We start from the raw sequence: 16,665 nt of genomic DNA on the forward strand, positions 1-16,665 counted from the left end.
ATTTCTGCATTTCCAACTGAGGTACCCGGTTCATCTCACTGGGACTGGTTAGACAGTGAGTGCAACCCACAGAGGGTGAGCTGAAGCAGGGTGGGGTGTCACCTCACTCAGGAAGCACAGGAGGTTGGGAAACTCCCTCCCGTAGCCAAGGGAAGCAGTGAGGGACTGTGCTGTGAGGAATGGTGCATTCCAGCCCAGATACTACACTTTTCCCATGGTCTATGCAACCCACAGACCAGGAGATTCCCTCGGGTGCCTACATCACCAGGGCCCTGGGTTTCAAGCACAAAACTGGGTGGCTGTTTGGGCAGAAACCGAGCTGGCTGCACGAGTATTTTTTCAGACTCCAGTGGCGACTGGAACACCAGCGGGACAGAACCATTCACTCCCCTGGAAAGGGTGTTGTGGCCAGGGAGTCAAGTGGTCTAGCTCAGAGGATCTCACCCCTATGGAGGACAGCAAGCTAAGATCCACTGGCTTAAAATTCTTGCTGCCAGCACAGCAGTCTGAAGTGGACCTGGGATGCTTGAGCGTGGTGGGAGGAGGGACATCCACCATTACTGAGGCTTGAGTAGGCAGTTTTACCTCACAGTGTAAACAAAGTTGCCTTGAAGTTTGATCTAGACGGAGTCCACTGCAGCTCAGTAAAGCTGCTGTAGCCAGACTGCCCCTCTAGATTCCTCCTTTCTGGACAGGGCATCTCTGAAAGAAAGGCAGCAGCCCCAGTCAGGGACTTCTAGATAAAACTCCCATCTCTCTGGGACAGAGCACCTGGGGGAAGGGGTGGCTGTAGGCACAGCTTCAGCAGACTTACATGTTCCTGCCTGCTGCCTCTGAAGAGAGCAGCGAATCTCCCAGCACAGCGCTCAAGCTCTGCTAAGGGACAGACTGCCTCCTCAAGTGGGTCCCTGACCCCTGTGCCTCCTGACTGAGAGACACCTCCCAGCAAGGGTCGACAGACACCTCATACAGTAGAGCTCTGGCTGGCATGTGGCAGGTGCCCCTCTGGGACACCTGCTTCCAGAGAAAGTAACAGGCAGCAATCTTTGCTGGTCTGCAGCCTCCGCTTATGATACCCAGGCAAACAGGGTCAGGAGTGGACCTCCAGCAAACTCCAGCAGACCTGGAGAAGAGGGACTTGACTGTTAGAAGGAAAACTAACAAACAGAAAGGAATAGCATCAATATCAACAAAAGGACGTCCACGCCAAAACCCCATCTGAAGGTTACCAACATCAAAGACCAAAGGTAGATAAATCTATGAAGATGAGGAAAAACCAGTGCAAAAAGGCTAAAAACTCCAAAAACCAAAACACCTATTCGCCTACAAAGGATCACAACTCCTCGCCAACAAGGGAACAAACTGGACAGAGAGTGAGTGTGACGAATTGACAGAAGTAGGCTTCAGAAGGTGGGTAATAACAAACTCCTCCGAGCTAAAGGAGCATGTTCTAACCCAATGCAAGGAAGCTAAGAACCTTCATAAAAGGCTAGAGGAATTGCTAACTAGAATAACTAGTTTAGAGAAGAACATAAATGACCTGATGGACCTGAAAAACACAGCACAAGAACTTTGTGAAGCATACACAAGTTATCAATAGCCGAATCAATCAAGTGGAAGAAAGGATATCAGAGATTAAAGATTAACTTAATGAAATAAAGCATGGAGACAAGATTAGAGAAAAAAGAACGAAAAGGAACGAACCAAACCTCCAAGAAATATGGGACTATGTGAAAAGACCAAATCTACGTGAATCTAAAGTGAAGACTTTAACTCACACGATGTAAGAAGACAGGAAGTTGGCTTACATGTGAATTCTCTGACCTCCAAAAGTTGCAATTTGGCATGAGGTAATCACAAAACAAAACAAACACATTTAACACTAGTATAAACCCCTCTATTCTTATATATACTGGCCCATTTTAATTGTTGTCAAATGAAAACAATTTATTTCCTCTGAAGTTACTTTATCAATCTAAAAACAGAGATGTCTAAGAAAATTACCAATACTTTACAGAAATTCAAAACAACCTTAATCTTACTAACCCATTGGAGGCTCATCCAATTCATAAACATGATCTTGCAACTTAACATTTGGTTTTGCACCTTGTACACCTTGAACAGTTAATCAATGTAGAGAAAACAGTCATCTAATAAGTGTTTATTTACTATGTTCCAGGCACTATTCTAGGTGTTTGGGTCAATATCAGTGGAAACAGACAGTAATTCCTTTCCTTATGGCATCTAGAGTGGTGGTAGTAGGGATACAGGATAAAAACAAAGATAAAATTAGTTAAATTAGTACAAGGGCTAGAAAGGAAATAAAACAGGGTAGTGACATAATAGAGATTGGGGTGGAGGTAGGTGACAGCTTTAGTCAAGGTGGTCAGGGACAAACCCCATGAGAGCCCTTTGACTAAAACCTGAATGCCAAGGAGGCAGCCATTGGACAACCTGAGAGGAAGACCTATGAAAATAACTAAGAACATAAAAATGAGGGTGAAAACTTGCAGTAATACTTCTGGAAATGTCTTCTATACAAAGGGAAAGCAGGCAAAGGGGTTTCAGGACAAAGGGCAAACTCAGTGAATGATTCAATTACTAGATTCTGGAGTATTTGCCCTGCAGCTTCTAGTGGACAGCCTGGCCCTTTCAGGCCAAAGGGCAAACTCTTTAGAGAAGCATTCATTATTCATTGCCCCATCTGCTTTATTTTTCTATTTCTTTTATTCTTAATTTTTTAGGTACATAGTAGGTGTATTTATTTATGGGATATATGAGATGTTTTGGTACACATATGCAATGTGAAATAAGCACATCATGGAGAATGGGGTATCCATCCCCTGCCCCATCTGCTTTAAAGGCCCATCTGCCACTCTGCCCAATGCTCCACCCATTTCATTGCCTTGGACCAATACGCACACACCCCTGCCATCATCCATGCAGCTTCCTTTACTTGCAATGACTTCCCCCCAATCTTTATTGCTGGTTGAACTCCTAGTTTCAGGACTCAGCTGAAATACCTCTTCTTGAGCACCTTCCCAGGCACCAACCCACTTTCCCCTCCATCCCCTCAACTTTAGCTAATCGTTCTCTCTCCTGAGATCCCATAGTACCTTGTGTTCATCCCTGTTATAGTTCTTGACACCTTGTGTCATCATCATCCAAATGTTTGTCTTCCCCTCTAGACCATGAACTAGATAGATCAAGCCATGGACCTTAAGCACCAATGCGTCCCCAGCCCTTGACATAACTCCAGACCTATAGTAGGTGCTCAATATATGCTCACCAGATGATTGAATGACTAGGGTCTGAAGTATTTGTCCTACAGCTTCAAGTGGACAGCCCAGCTCTTCATGACCTAGGAAGACACTTCTGTGGTTTTTGGTTTTGTTTTTTTGTTAACATGCTCCTCTAAAGTGACTAGTAATGGTCCTGTTGAAAGTTGTGAAGCAAAAATGGATGGACATCGACAGAAAGAAGGGAAAAGAAAAAAAGTAGGAATACTATAAGTGTACAAAAACCATCTACCTGACTGTATTTGTTTTCACTAAGAAAGAGTGGAGCCAGTCCTGGTGATAGCATTGCAGCAAGAACAGGGGTGCCCCACTGGGCACCTTCCTCACCACAAGACTTCCATCAAATTCCCTATATCTATTTTCTTGCCAGAGGCAATATCACTTCCTTCCCCAAATCCAAAGCTTAGAATATGTGGAAGTTTTGAACAAAGTGGGGATTTGCTCTAGATTACATGCTATCGGAAAGTGGGTGCAGTTCTGATTAGTATTTCAATAAATCTTATTTATAGAGAGGGGATATTAGAGCCAGGATAAAGCTGTAATTGGTAAAGAAGTGGTACTCATTTTAATCAAGAGAAGCTAAGTTTAATATTTTGTTTGGTATTTCATGACTTCATTTTTCTCTGCTTGAATGAAATTATAAAGTAGCCTTGCTTTGTCTCTATTTATCATGGACACAGAGTGATCCTGTCTGATGTTGGTGTTCTATGCTATGTTTATATCCAGTAGGAGAATAAGATGGCTTAGCTGTGAGTGCCAGGCCAGCTCTGAATGTCAGGTGCTGCTTTTTTACCTCCATTCTCGGTACACAATCCTTTCTCCCAAATAGACTGTCAGATTCTTGTGGCCAGAAGTGGTGGCACCTGCTTCTCTGTCCCCGGCAAGGTCTTACACAAGGCATTTAATGTAGGTGTTCAGTAAATATTCGCTGATTGATTCAGAGTCAGGAGGACAGGCTTGCCTGAATTTCAGAGACCCTCAACTCATAACCATTTATTTATTTGGGTAATTAACCTTGTGCTGTCAAATTACCCCTGAAGCTGTATGTACAATAAGCATGCCTGTCTCAATTTCAGATTAAATGTCAGAGGATGTTGGTTCTACTCCTGGCTCCTCCATTGAGTAGTATGACTTTGGAAAGCCAGTTAACTACTCCAGGCCTTAATTTTTCCACTTGAAAAAGAATAAACTTGGACTCAATAGCTAAAGACGATTTCAAGCTCTGAGATTTAGGGAAAATGAGTTTTTTCTCTTGCATTTTTTCTACCTTTAGAGAAAGTGCTAAAGAGTACATGGCCACACATCAGTATACAGGGGAAGAGTTACTCAATAAGTGGTGGTATAGGTGAGCTGTTCAAAATAAAAATCATCTGAGACTTTAATCTCACACTATGCATTAAGGAGCTAAAGGTAAACATTAAGAAGATCCCCAAAAAGAAAATGTAAAATAAAATTCTCCATACAAGAAGACTTACAAATTTACAATGAAGTCAAAATCATTAAAAATAAAATATTGTTAGACTTTTAGAACACATAAATGAAAAACTAAATACTTGGAAACATTAATCAACTTAGAAGGTAAAATCAATCTGGGAAATATTTTCAACAAATAGTTAATATTGTAAATATAATCCCATCTCATTCCATCTACCTATCTCACTCAAATCTTGACTGAAGTCAAGGTATTAGCCAGGGGAGTATATAACTCCATGTAGCTAGGAAAAAACTAATTCCTCTAAATCCAAATTAGAGGGTTCTCTGAAGGCCTGAGAGACTACAGTCACCCCTAGTTACCCATGGGGAACTTATTCCAAGACCTCCTGCAGATACCAAAATCTGCAGATGCCCAAGTTCCAGATATAAAATGGCATAGTATTTGCATATAACCTATGTACATTATCATGTATACTTTAAATCATCTCTAGATTATTTGTAATACCTAATACAATGTAAATGCTATCTAAATAGTTGTAATATTATATTGTTTAGGGAATAATGACATGAAGAAAGTCTGTATATGTTCAGTGCATATGCAATTTCTGAATATTTTTGATCCACAGTTAGTTGAATCTACACATGCAGAATCCACGGATACAGAGGGCCAAATATACCTGATGGCTCCACTCCAATAATTTAAGAACAGTGAAAAATTATTTTTGATGTAATCATATACATGTATAGTACTTTACAGTATGAAAAGGGTTTTCATCCCATTATTTTATTTGACTCTCAGATTAACCTTGGGAGGTAGCTAGAGAATCATTATCCTAATTTCACAAATGAAAAAACTGAGGCATAGAAATAAGTAACTTTCGCAATTTCACATCAGGAAGCAAATATTAAAACCAACTCTAGACCTCAGATTGGGATTCTGCCTAGGTTTTGCTGTTTTAATAGTAAGTATTTTGTATTAGAAATTTTCCACATTGCCTTCCAGATTTAAACCAATGACTTATGACAGCACGATGACCCTTTTTTAGGTGAAACTAGAGAAAAACAGAAGCACGGCCATTTGATGAGGTGATGAAAGGTACAAAAACTACCTACTCGCCTTGAAAAGATTTAATGGTATTAGTATTCTTGAATTTAATACATGAAATATGCTACCTACAGCTTTTTTCCAAGAGTAGTTGTAATGTGACCCAAAAAATTCATACAATGAATATAAAATAACAGTTGATTTCTCCAAAATGTTCAGAAATAATTACTACTTGAACCTTCGTTAAGTAGGTCTTGAAATCAACAAAAAGTCTTGGGTTATTGCTTGAAATAGCCTAGGAAGCCTGTCCGTTGGGTGTTTTTATTTCTTTATCTTTTTTTTTTTGAGACTGAGTCTCGCTCTGTCACCCACGCTAGAGTGCTGTGGCAACATCTCAGTTCCCTGCAACCTCTGCCTCCCGGGTTCCAGCAATACTCCTGCCTCACCCTCCCGAGTAGCTGGGACTACAGGCGGACACCACCACACCCAGCTAATTTTTGGTTATTTTAGTAGAGACAGGGTTTTACCATGTTGGTCAGGCTGGTCTCAAACTACTGACCACAGGTGATCTGCCTGCCTCGGGCTCCCAAACTGCTGGATTACAGGCGTGAGCCACCGCGACCAGGCCCATTTGGTTTTCTTTATGCTTAGATCTTATGAGATAAAGTGGTCCTTTTAAAAAAGGATCTTTTTGTTTCATTATTTGGAGGTTTGAAGTGAATTTGGCAGGATTCATTAAACACCGTGACAGTGTCTGTCATTTACCACCTCAGCATTCAGTGATGACTGCATCCATTTCAACTCTGCACGTTCTTTTCTAAGTAGCTTTAACTACGTTAAATGATTGAAATTCTTATGTCTCTTCTTGGGAGGTTTTCACAACTGCTTAGGTCTGAACTAGGTAACAGTTTCATGACACTATCTCTACTGGCATGAGCCATTACTAGGTGGAAATAAGTGAACTCTGTGAACATATTGCAATTCCCATGCTCCAGAATACTTCCACATTGGACTACTATAGTGTTGCTAATAATCCTAAAATTAAAGGCCAGGACTTGTTCAGACATAAACAGTAGCCCTGGGCACTAAGGCCTCAAAGAAAAGGTAGAGCTCAGAGGGGCACAGGGGTTCAGGACTGTAAACGCAGCACTTTGGGAGGCCAAGGCAGGTGGATCACAAGGTCATGAGCTCAAGACCATCCTGACCAAAGTGGTGAAACACTGTCTCTACTAAAACTAGAAAAACTAGTGGGGCGTGGTAGCCTGTGCCTGTAGTCCCAGCTACTGAGGAGGCTGAGGCAGGAGAATCACTGGAACCCAGGAGGCGGGGATTGCAGTGAGCCGAGATCGTGGCACTGCACTCCAGCCTGGGTGACCGAGTAAGACTCCGGTCCCAAAAAAAAAAAAAAAAAAAACCCTGGATTCTGAGTTGTCCTAGAGCTAAAGCGCCTTGCTCATTCACTGGACACAGAACATGTCAATCTGAAGTTTTCAGCAAATGGGCTTAGAGCCCGCTGAGAGCCCCCTCATTGACGCTTCCGGTCCCGCCCCCTGTCGCCTGCCAACCGGAATCTTTCCCGGCTTGTCTAAGTCCTCTCAGGCCAGCCTTGGTGGGAGGCTCGTGGGATTCGCTCCTTGCCCTTCCTACCGTAGGGTGTCCTCTGAGACGGACTCTTATTCCCTCAATAAGGAGACAGACTCTTACTCCCTCAGCGGCCAAACCCTCACCTCCCCTCAGCCGTAGCCACCTCAGTGGCCACTGTCTTCACCGCGGTCACCTCAGCCTGCTCACCACCCCAGTTGAGGTACTGACTGGTGTCATGTCTGCCACAGGGGACCGACACCCGGCCGAAGGGGACCAGGAGGCCCCGGTAAGCCAGGAGGGAGCGCAGGCCGAGGCGGCCGGAGCTGGTAACCCGGAGGGCGGCGACTCCGGCCTCCACAGTAGCGACATGGTGCCTGCCGCTGAGGTGGTCGGAGTCGCAGGGCCCATGGAAGGCCTCAGGGAGGAGGAGGGTGAGCAGGCGGCAGGCCTGGCCACAGTCCCCGGGGGCGGGAGCGCCGAGGAGGACCCGAACATCGGGCCGGCGGCGGAGGAAGAGGAGGAGGAGGAGGAGGAGGAGGAGGAAGAAGAGAGGAACGTGGCGGGCAACCTCGACCTGGCGGAGGTCACCCGTCGCTACCCTGCGGCGGGCATTCGCTTTGTGTTCCTGGATCTGGTCCACTCCCTTCTCCGCCGCCTCTATCGCAACGACCACATCCTGATAGCGACCCGTCACCACAGCCGCCTGATGGTGGGGCCCCGCGCTGCTGCACCCAACCGCAGGGTCGAGCCCTCCCTGCTGCTGGTGCTCCAGAGGCTGGCCGCGGGGGCCGCAGCCCTGGAAGGCCAGGGCCTGGGCCTGATCCAGGAGGCCGCGTCGGTCCCAGAGCCTGCAGTGCCAGGCGACCTGGCCGAGATGGCCAGGGAGCCCACAGAGGAGGCCGCAGAGGAGCCGGTGGAGGAGGCCACAGAGGAGGAGGCTGCAGAGGAGGCCACAGAGGAGGAGGCCACAGAGGAGAAGCCCGCAGAGGAGGCCACAGAGGAACCGGCCACAGAGAAACCGGCCGCAGAGGAGGCCACGGCCCCTGAGGGTGAGGAACGGGCTAGCGGCAGCAGTGGGGAGGCGGGGACCCGTGTGTCCAAGGGCTCTGGGCAGGGCCGTGGTGCGGACACAGCTGGTGAAGCGGGTGGTGAAGGGGTAGTCGGGGCCTCGGGTGATGAAGCAGCAGTCGGGGCCCTCCTGAAACTTAAGGCCGAATGTTTCCCAATGAGTCGAAACCCAGTTCTCTAACGACCTCTATGGTTTTGAGAAAACTTGCCACCCTCTACCAACCTGTATTTGATAGGAGATCTGAGATCATCGATGCCATTTGTGAGCCCGCAGATGAATGGCCGGGTAGATAGGGGTTCAGGAGGGAGCTCCGCAGGAAACAGAGGGGATACCGGCACGAAGAGAACAGGCAAATGGCAGGCATCCTTTTAGATTCATGGCTTTTCAAAGTACAAAGATTTGTAGAAAGATGATCCCTCAAATGATGAAGTGATACAGGAGCCCTTGGTAAAACTGACACATTCAGGGGGGTGAGGAACCAATGAGCTTCACCATAAAATTTGTCTTTTGAGGCAAACAAATATTTTCCCAACAAAGTTCTGACCAAAATACCGTAGAATGAGACCAGACCCGATGGTTCAGATCTCTTCTCCAAAAACGAGAAATAATCAGCAGCTTTGGGTGGGAGATTTACCAGAAGAAAGGGAGATAGTGTCCCTGTGGAAATGATCAAGCGGGAGCAACGCCAGGGCCATGGAACTGTTGTGAAAACCAGTAGGAAGGTGCCCAGCTGTTCCTTCCTTAGTTAACTCTATCCTGCTTCTCCTGAGGGGGGTGGGGTACGGGATGCCGCTGCTTGTTGTAAATTGGGCTGTATTTTCTGTGAATGTCTGGTCCCAAGTGTGTATTTTTCTTAACTTAAGAAGTCACTAAATCTCAGCCTGAAAAGTGGGATGAAGAGGCCCAAGATGCTGCAGGCGAGGAAGAGAAAGGACAAGGAAAAGAGAAGGATGCGGAAAACAAGGCGAAGAACTCCAAGGGGACCTAGATGCAGCAGAGGGGAAGCCGAGAAAATCCAGGTATCTGTGTATAGCTTTGAGAATCACTCGACTGTTCCTGGCATTTACCTGTTGCTGACAGTTTTACTTAACAACAAAAAAGATTCCCAGCAAATTAATTAAGAAAATGTTTAAAAGTAGTTTAAAAATTCAATTTAGCTTACGTAAAATATTACTAGAATATTCATGTATCTAGTAATATGAACTGCAGTGTGTTCTGAAATATACTTCATGGCTACTCATTTGTTCATGTTTGAGGTGTTTTGTCTTCTAGCTGCAAGACTACTGACAAGTGGTAAATGTATCAGACCTACTACCAAGACCAATATTTGTGTAGAAAACAGTTGCCAGGAACAGCCACTAACTTGGCTGGGCCACACGCATTAGTTGGGCTGTCATTACTTGACCACAGAAATGCAGGCTCCCATAGTAACTAGGAGACAACTCAATGCCTTTTACAAAGTGACTACTTACAACTAGCAAAAAGCTAAGAATTTCAAGTAGGAACACATTTAATGACTAATACCTAAATATTTACTTAGCTATATATTTTTGTATTTTATGTCACAGTCAGATGAAAAGAATGTGTGTTTATCACTGAATTGGTAAATAAGTCTTAAGGTATATCTGTCTTTGAGTATATTTAAATGGTTAACATTTTTCTTTCTTATTTATTTGTTTATTTGCATTTTCACAGCCGTGTATTTCATAATAGCTTCTTTCCTGCATGGTAGATATGGAAACCAAGGGTCTGGGAGGGTAAGGGAGGTTCACTTATGGAACCAGCACAGGCTGTTGAAGCTTGAGAGATTTATTTAAGTCTCTGAATGGCCCCTCATGTAGAAGGAAAAGCAACAAGCTTTTGTAGTGCTAGGCACACAAGGTTGGTGTGACCCTTTGACTGAAACCTTCAGTTCCGCAAGCACCCTGATATCCAAGCTTGTGAGTTACAAAAGGAAAAGGTGGTTTTCTCTACTTGTTTAACACATAGCACACAAATCTTGCAGATATACACAGAGCTGGCCATTTTCTTCTATTTAGAAAGTCACTGGTGCTGGTTAATGTTGTGCTATTGTTTATTTTCTCTCATTTCATCCTGCAGTTGGGAAGAATCGAAAGAAGTCTCTGTTGTTCATTGTTTTTATTTTTTTTTTCAGATGCCTGTGGGAATTTTAACACACGTCATTGCAAAGTTGGTTACATCAAAAGTGATATCCAGTGACATCTAACTTTCATGCATGTATTTGACAGTGTTTGTTCAAGTTAAAAATAAAAGTTTGTTTTAAATGAATAAACTGAAACATGGGAAGATTTCTCAATAAATAATGCTAACTCAAATCTCTCCTTTACCTCTTTGTTTTGGCCCACCATACCTTCATTGAAAGGTATTACTTTCCACCATTTGGTAAGATTGTTTGAAATTCTTTTACTGCAGCCAAAAATCAAGTAAAATGTCAAGTTTAAAACAATTTTTGGAAAGAGAGAGATGGGGCTCATCTTTAGATCTGTGTGTTGTGGCCACTGAGCACTTGTAATATGGCTAGCCTGATTTAATACATGCTGTAAGTGTGAAAAAATTATTGCATATCTTACTATTATTATTATTATTATTATTATTATTATTATTATTGAGACTGAGTCTCGCTCTGTCACACAGGCTGGAGTGCTGTGGCACCATCTCGGCTCACTGCAACCTCCACCTCCCGGGTTCCAGCAATTCTGCTGCCTCAGCCTCCTGAGTAGCTGGGACGACAGGCGTGCACCACCACACCCAGCTAATTTTTTGTGTTTTTAGTAGAGACAGGGTTTTACCATGTTGGTCAGGCTGGTCTCAAACTACTGACCTCAGGTGATCTGCCTGCCTCGGGCTCCCAAAGTGCTGGAATACAGGCATGAGCCACCGCGCCCAGGCCCTTTTAGTGTTCTTTCTGCTTAGCTCTTATGAGATAAGTCCTTTTAAAACAGTATCTATTTTTTTTCTTTATTTGGAGGTTTGAAGTGAATTTGGCTGGATTCATTAAACACCTTCCAGTGTCTGTCATTTACCACATCAGCACTCAGTGATGACTGCATCCATTTCAACTCTGCACATTCTTTTCTAAGTAGCATTGACTACATTAAATCATTGAAATTCTACGTCTCTTCTTGGGAGGTTTTCACAACTGCTTAGGTCTGAACTAGGTAACATTTTTATGACACTATCTCTACTGGCATGAGCCATTACTAGGTGGAAATAAGTGGACTCTGTGAACATCTTGCAGTTCCCATACTCCAGGGTGCCTCCACATTGGACTACTATAGTGTTGCTAATCCTAAAATTAAAAGCGCAAGACTTGTGTGGACCAAAAGGGTAGTCCTGGACACTAAGGCCTCAAAGAAAAGGTAGAGTTCGGCCGTGGACAGTGGCTCAGGCCTGTAACCCCAGCACTTTGGGAGGCCAAGGCAGGTGGATCACAGGGTCATGAGATCGAGACCATCCTGGCCAATGTGGTGAAACGCTGTCTCTACTAAAACTAGAAAAACTAGTGGGGCGTGGTAGCCTGTGCCTGTAGTCCCAGCTACTGAGGAGGCTGAGGCAGGAGAATCACTGGAACCCAGGAGGCGGGGATTGCAGTGAGCCGAGATCGTGGCACTGCACTCCAGCCTGGGTGACCGAGCAAGACTCCGGTCCCAAAAAAAAAAAAAAAACCCTGGATTCTGAGTTGTCCTAGAGCTAAAGCGCCTTGCTCATTCACTGGACACAGAACATGTCAATCTGAAGTTTTCAGCAAATGGGCTTAGAGCCCGCTGAGAGCCCCCTCATTGACGCTTCCGGTCCCGCCCCCTGTCGCCTGCCAACCGGAATCTTTCCCGGCTTGTCTAAGTCCTCTCAGGCCAGCCTTGGTGGGAGGCTCGTGGGATTCGCTCCTTGCCCTTCCTACCGTAGGGTGTCCTCTGAGACGGACTCTTATTCCCTCAATAAGGAGACAGACTCTTACTCCCTCAGCGGCCAAACCCTCACCTCCCCTCAGCCTTAGCCACCTCAGTGGCCACTGTCTTCACCGCGGTCACCTCAGCCTGCTCACCACCCCAGTTGAGGTACTGACTGGTGTCATGTCTGCCACAGGGGACCGACACCCGGCCGAAGGGGACCAGGAGGCCCCGGTAAGCCAGGAGGGAGCGCAGGCCGAGGCGGCCGGAGCTGGTAACCCGGAGGGCGGCGACTCCGGCCTCCACAGTAGCGACATGGTGCCTGCGGCTGAGGTGGTCGGAGTCGCAGGGCCCATGGAAGGCCTCAGGGAGGAGGAGGGTGAGCAGGCGGCAGGCCTGGCCACAGTCCCCGGGGGCGGGAGCGCCGAGGAGGACCCGAACATCGGGCCGGCGGCGGAGGAAGAGGAGGAGGAGGAGGAGGAGGAGGAGGAAGAAGAGAGGAACGTGGCGGGCAACCTCGACCTGGCGGAGGTCACCCGTCGCTACCCTGCGGCGGGCATTCGCTTTGTGTTCCTGGATCTGGTCCACTCCCTTCTCCGCCGCCTCTATCGCAACGACCACATCCTGATAGCGACCCGTCACCACAGCCGCCTGATGGTGGGGCCCCGCGCTGCTGCACCCAACCGCAGGGTCGAGCCCTCCCTGCTGCTGGTGCTCCAGAGGCTGGCCGCGGGGGCCGCAGCCCTGGAAGGCCAGGGCCTGGGCCTGATCCAGGAGGCCGCGTCGGTCCCAGAGCCTGCAGTGCCAGGCGACCTGGCCGAGATGGCCAGGGAGCCCACAGAGGAGGCCGCAGAGGAGCCGGTGGAGGAGGCCACAGAGGAGGAGGCTGCAGAGGAGGCCACAGAGGAGGAGGCTGCAGAGGAGGCCACAGAGGAGGAGGCCACAGAGGAGAAGCCCGCAGAGGAGGCCACAGAGGAACCGGCCACAGAGAAACCGGCCGCAGAGGAGGCCACGGCCCCTGAGGGTGAGGAACGGGCTAGCGGCAGCAGTGGGGAGGCGGGGACCCGTGTGTCCAAGGGCTCTGGGCAGGGCCGTGGTGCGGACACAGCTGGTGAAGCGGGTGGTGAAGGGGTAGTCGGGGCCTCGGGTGATGAAGCAGCAGTCGGGGCCCTCCTGAAACTTAAGGCCGAATGTTTCCCAATGAGTCGAAACCCAGTTCTCTAACGACCTCTATGGTTTTGAGAAAACTTGCCGCCCTCTACCAACCTGTATTTGATAGGAGATCTGAGATCATCGATGCCATTTGTGAGCCCGCAGATGAATGGCCGGGTAGATAGGGGTTCAGGAGGGAGCTCCGCAGGAAACAGAGGGGATACCGGCACGAAGAGAACAGGCAAATGGCAGGCATCCTTTTAGATTCATGGCTTTTCAAAGTACAAAGATTTGTAGAAAGATGATCCCTCAAATGATGAAGTGATACAGGAGCCCTTGGTAAAACTGACACATTCAGGGGGGTGAGGAACCAATGAGCTTCACCATAAAATTTGTCTTTTGAGGCAAACAAATATTTTCCCAACAAAGTTCTGACCAAAATACCGTAGAATGAGACCAGACCCGATGGTTCAGATCTCTTCTCCAAAAACGAGAAATAATCAGCAGCTTTGGGTGGGAGATTTACCAGAAGAAAGGGAGATAGTGTCCCTGTGGAAATGATCAAGCGGGAGCAACGCCAGGGCCATGGAACTGTTGTGAAAACCAGTAGGAAGGTGCCCAGCTGTTCCTTCCTTAGTTAACTCTATCCTGCTTCTCCTGAGGGGGGTGGGGTACGGGATGCCGCTGCTTGTTGTAAATTGGGCTGTATTTTCTGTGAATGTCTGGTCCCAAGTGTGTATTTTTCTTAACTTAAGAAGTCACTAAATCTCAGCCTGAAAAGTGGGATGAAGAGGCCCAAGATGCTGCAGGCGAGGAAGAGAAAGGACAAGGAAAAGAGAAGGATGCGGAAAACAAGGCGAAGAACTCCAAGGGGACCTAGATGCAGCAGAGGGGAAGCCGAGAAAATCCAGGTATCTGTGTATAGCTTTGAGAATCACTCGACTGTTCCTGGCATTTACCTGTTGCTGACAGTTTTACTTAACAACAAAAAAGATTCCCAGCAAATTAATTAAGAAAATGTTTAAAAGTAGTTTAAAAATTCAATTTAGCTTACGTAAAATATTACTAGAATATTCATGTATCTAGTAATATGAACTGCAGTGTGTTCTGAAATATACTTCATGGCTACTCATTTGTTCATGTTTGAGGTGTTTTGTCTTCTAGCTGCAAGACTACTGACAAGTGGTAAATGTATCAGACCTACTACCAAGACCAATATTTGTGTAGAAAACAGTTGCCAGGAACAGCCACTAACTTGGCTGGGCCACACGCATTAGTTGGGCTGTCATTACTTGACCACAGAAATGCAGGCTCCCATAGTAACTAGGAGACAACTCAATGCCTTTTACAAAGTGACTACTTACAACTAGCAAAAAGCTAAGAATTTCAAGTAGGAACACATTTAATGACTAATACCTAAATATTTACTTAGCTATATATTTTTGTATTTTATGTCACAGTCAGATGAAAAGAATGTGTGTTTATCACTGAATTGGTAAATAAGTCTTAAGGTATATCTGTCTTTGAGTATATTTAAATGGTTAACATTTTTCTTTCTTATTTATTTATTTATTTGCATTTTCACAGCCGTGTATTTCATAATAGCTTCTTTCCTGCATGGTAGATATGGAAACCAAGGGTCTGGGAGGGTAAGGGAGGTTCACTTATGGAACCAGCACAGGCTGTTGAAGCTTGAGAGATTTATTTAAGTCTCTGAATGGCCCCTCATGTAGAAAGAAAAGCAACAAGCTTTTGTAGTGCTAGGCACACAAGGTTGGTGTGACCCTTTGACTGAAACCTTCAGTTCCGCAAGCACCCTGATATCCAAGCTTGTGAGTTACAAAAGGAAAAGGTGGTTTTCTCTACTTGTTTAACACATAGCACACAAATCTTGCAGATATACACAGAGCTGGCCATTTTCTTCTATTTAGAAAGTCACTGGTGCTGGTTAATGTTGTGCTATTGTTTATTTTCTCTCATTTCATCCTGCAGTTGGGAAGAATCGAAAGAAGTCTCTGTTGTTCATTGTTTTTATTTTTTTTTTCAGATGCCTGTGGGAATTTTAACACACGTCATTGCAAAGTTGGTTACATCAAAAGTGATATCCAGTGACATCTAACTTTCATGCATGTATTTGACAGTGTTTGTTCAAGTTAAAAATAAAAGTTTGTTTTAAATGAATAAACTGAAACATGGGAAGATTTCTCAATAAATAATGCTAACTCAAATCTCTCCTTTACCTCTTTGTTTTGGCCCACCATACCTTCATTGAAAGGTATTACTTTCCACCATTTGGTAAGATTGTTTGAAATTCTTTTACTGCAGCCAAAAATCAAGTAAAATGTCAAGTTTAAAACAATTTTTGGAAAGAGAGAGATGGGGCTCATCTTTAGATCTGTGTGTTGTGGCCACTGAGCACTTGTAATATGGCTAGCCTGATTTAATACATGCTGTAAGTGTGAAAAAATTATTGCATATCTTACTATTATTATTATTATTATTATTATTATTATTATTTTTGAGACTGAGTCTCGCTCTGTCACACAGGCTGGAGTGCTGTGGCACCATCTCGGCTCACTGCAACCTCCACCTCCCGGGTTCCAGCAATTCTGCTGCCTCAGCCTCCTGAGTAGCTGGGACGACAGGCGTGCACCACCACACCCAGCTAATTTTTTGTGTTTTTAGTAGAGACAGGGTTTTACCATGTTGGTCAGGCTGGTCTCAAACTACTGACCTCAGGTGATCTGCCTGCCTCGGGCTCCCAAAGTGCTGGAATACAGGCATGAGCCACCGCGCCCAGGCCCTTTTAGTGTTCTTTCTGCTTAGCTCTTATGAGATAAGTCCTTTTAAAACAGTATCTATTTTTTTTCTTTATTTGGAGGTTTGAAGTGAATTTGGCTGGATTCATTAAACACCTTCCAGTGTCTGTCATTTACCACATCAGCACTCAGTGATGACTGCATCCATTTCAACTCTGCACATTCTTTTCTAAGTAGCATTGACTACATTAAATCATTGAAATTCTACGTCTCTTCTTGGGAGGTTTTCACAACTGCTTAGGTCTGAACTAGGTAACATTTTTATGACACTATCTCTACTGGCATGAGCCATTACTAGGTGGAAATAAGTGGACTCTGTGAACATCTTGCAGTTCCCATACTCCAGGGTGCCTCC

At 45.6% G+C, this 16,665-nt stretch overlaps 2 protein-coding genes across 2 annotated transcripts; both read left to right on the forward strand.

Moving 5' to 3' along the window:
- The first annotated feature begins 7,505 nt into the window (after window positions 1-7,505).
- On the forward strand, window positions 7,506-9,695 carry LOC140710741 (cancer/testis antigen 47A-like). Its single transcript, XM_073013151.1, has 2 exons — window positions 7,506-8,435; window positions 9,295-9,695. The coding sequence occupies exons 1-2, from the start codon at window positions 7,598-7,600 to the stop codon at window positions 9,417-9,419; spliced, it is 963 nt and encodes a 320-aa protein (XP_072869252.1). The 5' UTR covers window positions 7,506-7,597; the 3' UTR covers window positions 9,420-9,695.
- A 2,827-nt stretch (window positions 9,696-12,522) lies between these two features.
- LOC140710742 (cancer/testis antigen family 47 member B1-like) lies at window positions 12,523-14,668 on the forward strand. Its single transcript, XM_073013152.1, has 2 exons — window positions 12,523-13,363; window positions 14,247-14,668. Exons 1-2 carry the CDS (start codon window positions 12,523-12,525, stop codon window positions 14,369-14,371), a joined length of 966 nt encoding a protein of 321 aa, XP_072869253.1. The 3' UTR covers window positions 14,372-14,668.
- Window positions 14,669-16,665: the final 1,997 nt, after the last annotated feature.

Source organism: Chlorocebus sabaeus, chromosome X (genome assembly GCF_047675955.1).
Source record: "Chlorocebus sabaeus isolate Y175 chromosome X, mChlSab1.0.hap1, whole genome shotgun sequence".
NCBI lineage: Eukaryota > Metazoa > Chordata > Mammalia > Primates > Cercopithecidae > Chlorocebus > Chlorocebus sabaeus.